The sequence below is a fragment of the Sorex araneus genome, chromosome 9 (assembly GCF_027595985.1).
Source record: "Sorex araneus isolate mSorAra2 chromosome 9, mSorAra2.pri, whole genome shotgun sequence".
NCBI classification, from domain to species: Eukaryota; Metazoa; Chordata; class Mammalia; order Eulipotyphla; family Soricidae; genus Sorex; species Sorex araneus.
In genome coordinates, this window is record NC_073310.1 from 22,448,014 (window position 1) to 22,455,513 (window position 7,500).

Below are 7,500 nucleotides of genomic sequence, written 5' to 3' on the forward strand. Positions count from 1 at the left end.
CCCCTCCTACCCTGCTTTCAAGAGTCACTTTTTTAAACATGCATTTTTGTACATGGTTTCCAGTACTGTGACTGATAGGGTTTCATATACAACACTTTACCATATTTCCGCACCACCTCCTCTGCTCGGTTGGAGGCTTTCCTCCACAAAGATGTGGCCCCCTTCCTTTATCTGCAGAGTTGGACCTTTGCGGTGGCACCATGTGGCCAGTAGCTCAAAGAAGAGATGGAGCAGGAGGTCCCAGCTGTCTCTGAACACCTGCCCCTCATGCAGAGACAACTACAGTCCTGGGGCAGCAGAAATGAGGGCCACGTTCCATGTTCGCTGCCCAACTCTCCCAGGAACCCTAAAAGAGTGGTCCTCGCTAATCCATGCTATCCTGGGGTTTTTACGGAGTTCCAGGGGAATTTCACAGGAGAATGTCACCTATGTCACTGCAGGCCAGGGACCCAACCCAAATTGTTCCACTGCTTCTCTCCCATACCAAGCCAGAAAACACCGACCTCCAGCTGCCTTTCCAGGAAGGGAACCCCTGAAGCGTGATCCAAAAGCCTTGTTGCCCTGAACCAGACACCACAAAGGCGATCACAGGCCCAGCACCAGGGTCTCCCTGTATGGTAAAACCATGATCACTCCAACTTTGCTTCACACCCAGGGCCCCTTTTCAGGTACAGGTGCTCATACTCATGACAACTGTTTTCAGGCTTGTATCAAAGTATAAGCCAGTCTTGGCCCCCAACAATTCTATCCTTTATGCAGGCAAATCACAGTGCAGAGGTGACAAGGACATGACTGGAGATATGACCCCTTCTTCCAGCTTGAACTGGACAGTGAGGGACTGTAAGTACCAAAAGCTGGCCCTAGGTGACAGCTCCCTCTCCCATAACATTGCCCCTCCTTGTCCTATTCCCAGTCCCCTCAATTGACATGTCTTCTACTAAATACCAGTTCTCAAGTTTTCTGTTTGCATTGTCTTTGGGAATACGTTATTCCATCATTATATTTCTACAAATCCTGCATATGAGAGCCATCATCTCTCCTGTTCAACCACCACCACTTAAGGAGAATGGCATTAACCCTGGAACCACTAGATGGCGGAGGAGTGCTGTTTGATGATCAGTATGTTTAAGTCACTTGGGGTGCATTCAGGTGAAAAAACAGGTGTCTGAAACACTTTCTAAAAATACTTCGTAGTAGAATGAACTCCCAAATTTGTCCCACAGATGATGCTTTATTTGGAACCACACAAAATTATCAGTCTGGGGTTAATGATGAATGGAAAACAGATTTGCATTCAAGGCTCCACCCTTTGTGACTGCATGAAGAGAGGATACAGAGAACCGAGGAGACACCAGTGCATAGGGCAGTTTTAGGAGAGCGCTCTCGGAAACCTCTCACCATGGCCTGGATTCCCTTCTACCTCCTGCTCTTCATTTTCTCCCAAGGTTAGGCCATCCCCAAATTAAGGGATCCCCTCGCCTCTTTTGCCCTCCAAGCACAGTCCAGGGTAGTATTTGACCTGTCTCAGTGAATTAAGCATTATTGTTTATTTTCTGTTCCAGGATTTTGTGCTCCACCCACGGTGACCCAGACCCCTTCTGCCTCTGCCTCACCCGGAGCCTCAACCAAGCTCACCTGCACCTTAAGCCAGGAGCACCGCACCTACATTATCTGGTGGTATCAACAGATTCAAGGCAAGGCCCCAACTTACCTGATGTATGTTAAAAGTGATGGAACCTTCAGCAAAGGGGACAATGTTCCTGATCGCTTCTCAGGCTCCAGCTCAGGGGCAGACCGCTACTTAACCATCTCAAATGTCCAATCAGTGGATGAGGCTGAGTATTATTGTGCTTTAGACTATAATGATGCTGGACAATATGGGTACCCACAGTGACAAAAACAAAGGAGAAGTAAGAACAAAAACTCACTGTCTGCCCTAGTGATCACTAAGATTCAAGATGAGCTACTCTCTCTTCCCAGGTCCTTGAGACCAGTGAGTCTTCTTTTAGTTTCTATCTGGTCTCTTACATGAGAAGCAGATGTTGGTCATAACCTAGGTCAATTTCAGACTACAGTGTTGTTTCCTATTGATGGCAATGGACCCCTGGGTGACTTACCTGAAGGCTAGGACTGAAAGTCTGCAATGAGTCCTTGTGTGCCACAGACCTGTGTCCAACCAACCCCGCTAGGTGTCCATCAAGCCATACCCGACATCTACTTGTTCTACTCAGCATGGAAGTTAATCAACACCACCCAATTTCTTTGGAAGCTGAAGATTCAGACTGGAACAACGAATTGCTTTTTGCAGGAAAGGAAAATCAGTCCTAGGTCTTATCCAGACTTTCCTGGTCCTTTCCCTTCTTTAAGAAGAAATTCAGGAAGAGACTAGCAAATAAGTTGAAACAGATTTTATTTGGAGGTTTTCTGAAGAAGCTGAAGGAGGGAGAAAATGAGAGATCACAATGCTGTCAAGAGAGAGCACAGGCTTCTGCAAAGGCAGAGGAGAGATGTGGGTGACACATGTGCTTGGCGCCACATATGCTTGGCCATGTGGATACAAGCATCATGTGGGTTGATACTGTATGTGTGCACTTCCTTTGTTCAAGTTGGCTTTTATAGGGTTTTTTCTCAAGCTCCCAACCTGGAGCTTTTTATGTAGGTAAGAGTCTATTGCTAGGGTAGTTGCCAAAAGAGTGGAATTGGAATTTGTTGATGGTCTTCTCGGAAATTCAGTTTTTAACCTTTGTTCTCACTGGGGCTTCTCTCATAGTGGGGTCCAGTCTTCTCTGTGTTTGTTGGCACCAGATAAGCGTCTTTTAGGCCTTATTTCCTGTGTTCACAAAGTGGGCTTTCTGCAGTCTTGGGGCAATTGGTTTTATTACTTCCCAAGAATTCCATTGTGATGGGGTGCTTCCCTCTCTACCTGCCTGCCTTTAAGACACATACATTACAATAAAATGGCAAGTATTTCAGGTTTCTGAATAAAGTTCTCTTAATGTCAAGACACAAGTACCAGGAGGATTACTCCACAGCTTAGAAGCTGGCCTCACATGCTGTAGTATAAGGCAGCTCAGATTGAGAATAGAACACCAAGTAAACGGTGTTAGGAGGGTCTGTTTGGGATGTGAGATGTGGGTTGTAAGTAGACTATAGTCCAAATATGATGGCCACTTAATACCACTATTGCAAACCACAACACACAAAAGGAGAGAGGGTGAAAAATGCCCTGCCACAGAGGCGGGGTGGGGTAGAAGGGATGGGGTGGGGGAGGTGGGAGGGATGCTTGGACTTTTGGTCGTGAAAATTGGACACTGGTGGAGGGATGGGTACTCGAACATTGTATGACTGAAACGCAAGCATGAAAATTTCTAAGGCTGTAACTTGTATCACAGTGATTCACTAAAAAACAACTAAAAAAATTAAAAGCAAAGCACAATAAAATTAGTTCTAAGTAAAAAATAAATAACTAGGTTTGATACCTGACTAAAAGCTGACAGGAAAAAAAGTTATCTTAATAATATCATGCGCACTTTCATGCACTGACCAGTAAGACTCTGCACAGTACATGAAAATGCAGTACATGAAAAGTAAATTGGTTCCCGAGGACATAGAGTTGGGATTGGTTTATGATAACGTGTATCACTTGTCATCTCATTGATCTTCGATTTGCTCGTGCAGGGGCCAGTAATGTCTCCATTTGTCCCTGTTGCATGCTAGTACAGCCCAATTATATCTGATTGCTCCAGGCACAGGAAGAGCCTCAAATCGTTCATTCGGGGATTTGACAAAGAAATCTGACCATCTAGTTGGTGGGCAGCCACAAGGTCTTCTGATGTCCCGTGGAATCCAGTCAGTAACAGCTCTAGTCCAGCGGTCGTCTCTGAATCACATTATATGACCAGCCCATCTGATTGTTGATGCCTTGGCAAATGAGACAGCGTCCCTGATTCTTGACCTTCGATGGAGGTCAGAACTCCGGATTCCTTCTCTCACTTGAGTGAGACGTGATACTCCGTCTCACTCTAGGAAGACGCTAGGAAGTGTAGCTCTTTCGATTCCTCTTTGGGATACCCTAATAGCATTCTCATCCTGTTTGCATAGGGCCCATGTCTCTGAGACATATGTTAGTGCAGGAAGAATGGTGGAATCAAAAAAATGTGCCCGGAGTCAGAGATTCTTTGTTCTCTTAACCACTTCTTCGACACTCTTGAAGGCATTCCACGCTGCTCACTTCCTCCTGCGCAGTTCTGGAACCAATCCGTTCGTCATGTTGATTTCTCAACCCAGGTATACATAGCTGCTGCATTCGAAGGTGTTCTTTCCATTGAGAGCAAATGGAGCTTCAGGGACCAGTTCGTTATTCATGAACATCATCTTGTTGAGATTCAGCTGCAATGTGAACTTTCCACACTCATGGTCGAAGTTGGCCAGCATTTGTGCCTCTTGGCCAATGTTTGGTGTTATAAGAACAATGTAATCAGTGAAGCGCAGGTGGTTTAATTGCAGACCGTCTGTCTTCACTCCCATTCCTTCCCATTCCAGTTGTCGCATGATGTTCTTGAGGGTGGCACTGAAGAGTTTTGATGAAATGGTATCACCCTTCCACACACCTCTCTTTACATCAATGATCACTTTCTTATAGAATGGTGAGATGCTGGTGGTGAATCCACAATACAGCTCATGGAGGATTTTGATATACTGAGTTTGAACATCCTGTTAGGCCAGGGCTTCGATGACCACCTCAGTCTCAACAGATTCGAAGGCCTTCTTTAAGTCGATGAACATTATACAGAGCGGCATCTTGAACTCTCACGAAACTTCAATGAGTTTGGTCACTGTGTGGATATGGTCTATCATACTCAATCCCCTTCGGAACCTGGCTTGCTCGCATGATTGTCCTTCATCTAGTGTTCTGGCTATTTTATTCAGGATGACACAAGTGAACAACTTGTAGACGACAGACAGCAGGCAGATTGGGCAATAGTTGCCGATGTCATGGCTGTCTCCCTTCTTGTACAACAGAACGGTCCTACTGGTTTTCCACTGAGATGGAACCTTGCATTCAGACAGGTAGCGTGTGAAGAGTCGAGCCAGTGTATTGATGAGTATTGGAGGCATATCTTCAGGTGTTTGGGTCTGACCTTGTCTGGACCAGGTTCTGTTCACATCTTCACCAACAAAATGGCATGTCGGATTTCAGAAGGGAGGACGTTGGGAACAACATATTCATCCTGCAGAATTTGGTATGTGGGCAGGTGGACATGGCTGTCAAAGAGATCCAAGTAGAAGTCATGAATAATCCTCTCCATTACCTCTCTGGAAGATGTGATAGATCCGTCAGGACGTTGGAGGGCAGTTATCTTGGTCTTGTAGTTGGCAAAAAACAGACGAGCATTGTGAATACTTTTCCTGGCTTCTGCTGCACTGGCCAACACTCCTGCTCTTCTCTCTTTGAGGTCATCCTTTATCGAATCTCTGTACAGCCTTGTGAGCTCGGACGTTAGCTTGTGGTTCCCTGAGGCTCGAGCCAAACTACATTGGCGAATGAGCTTGAGAGTTTCCGAAGACAGGCAGCTGTTTGTGGCTTTCTCACTCTCGGCATCCTTCGCACAGTCATGGAGGTGCGGAACCAGTTGATCGTATTCCTCATTGATGTTGTCAAGGACGGAATCTTCCCACGTTGCTGCAATAGTGCCAAAGAGCTCCCAGTTGGTGGTCATTCTGGGAGTTGCCTTCATAGACTTAAATTTTGCAGACTTTTCTCTGTGAAGTAGAATTTTGCACGAAAGACACAGTGGTCCGATTCTGTTTGGAATTTTGGAACAATAGCGACATCAGTCAAGCAAAACCTTCGATTAAATATGATGTGGTCAATTTCATTGTGGAACTGTCCACCGGGAGACAACCATATCCAGCATTCAAATTCGGCCTTCTGGAACTGTGAGATACCATGGATGGTCCTGGTCGACATGATGAATTCAGATAGTCTCTCACACTGATGGTTCCATTCTAGGCCATGTGTCCCAATGTGGAGTTCTTCGGGCGACCTTCTCGGACCTATCTTGGCATTAAAATCACAATGATATTGTAGGAGGTGTGGTCTTCTCCAGTTCCATGTAGAACCTGTCAATTCCTTCTTTATCGTAGTTTCAAGTTGGTGCATAGAGGATGAAGATAGAAACTGCAGGCAGTGAGCCACATCTATTCAAGTGTAATCATCCAATTCGGGTTGTTAGGCATTTGAATGAATCGATGCTCATTGCCAAGTTTGTGTAAATATACTTTTACCTACTGATGAATCATCAAGAGATTTAGAGCAACCTGTATAGACTAGAAAAATTTTTAAAAAGCAATAAAATAGTAGTAGTATATTTCAAAACCAGTCTCTCTCTGCCTGAGAGATCAACCAGACAAAAACTCAGTAAGAAAAGCTCTGGTCCTAAAGGAAGAAACATAGGGATAAGTCTAGCAGACCTTTCTAGAGCTCTTTTCCCCGCCTCCTACACCCCAAAGTTGGAGTACACATTCTTCCCCAATAAACATGGGACATTCTGCAAGATGTTGGGGCACAACATCTGTCTCCATAAATGCAAGAAAATAAAAGTTGTATCAACTACGTTCTCAGGCATGTTGTTTTGAAAGTCAAAGCAATCACAAACTGAAATGATGGGGGGGAAGAATCTCAAATACTTATATTTAAAACTTACTACTGAACAATCTGGGGAAAGTAGTTTTAAACAGGATATTAAAGAGGTAAAAAATTTCTTTAGCCTTCTGCTTGCTTCTCCACAGTCCCCGGCGAGGCCTGCCTCTTGCTGGTATCACTCGACCTGTCCTGGAACAGGAGGCAGCGTTCCGACAGGAGGAAGAACCCATCCCTTATGGTGGGTCCCAGCAGCCTCCACACTGGACCTTCTTCCTTTTAAAGGCCCACATCACAGCTCCTGAATTGTTGACCACTTGTGTGGTTGTGCAATAGCTCCATTCAACAAATTACATCTGCTCCCAGTTATTCTTCCTGTTATTCTCTGAGACAGGCAGAAAAGACAGAAAGCACTTGCCAGCTTTATCTTTTAGTATCTTCCGGGGGGGGGGGGAGGGGGGCTCTAGCAGCACGGTATAACTACAAAGACTCATCCTTAGCACAAGAACACTAGAAACTCAATGGGAAAACATGTAGAAACCCATCCAGCTCAATGAACAGTACACAATATCACTGAACACATAAACAACACTGGTAAATCCTCAGACAGTATCTTCAGTGACGTTATGATGAGGATATTCAATGAGTTCAAAGAAGCGATGTTACAGGTAGTCAGCAAAGCACAAGAAAATAGGAGAGTCAAAATGAGAAAACGACTACAGTCAGAAACCACAGAAATGAACATGGTTGATGATATAAAAAGAAAGTCGATAGAAGCTCTGAACATCAGAATAACAGATGCTGAACAGGGGATTGAGGATCTCCAAGACGAGAAGGGGAAAAACACTAAAAAATAG

General features: G+C 44.9%; 1 gene segment (V, D, J or C); it reads left to right on the forward strand.

The window, feature by feature from the left end:
- The first annotated feature begins 1,368 nt into the window (after positions 1 to 1,368).
- LOC101553749 (immunoglobulin lambda variable 4-3-like) lies at positions 1,369 to 6,979 on the forward strand. The segment is given in 3 exon segments: positions 1,369 to 1,445; positions 1,563 to 1,881; positions 6,793 to 6,979. Coding segments are annotated over 3 exon segments (552 nt in total).
- The last annotated feature ends 521 nt before the right edge of the window (positions 6,980 to 7,500 follow it).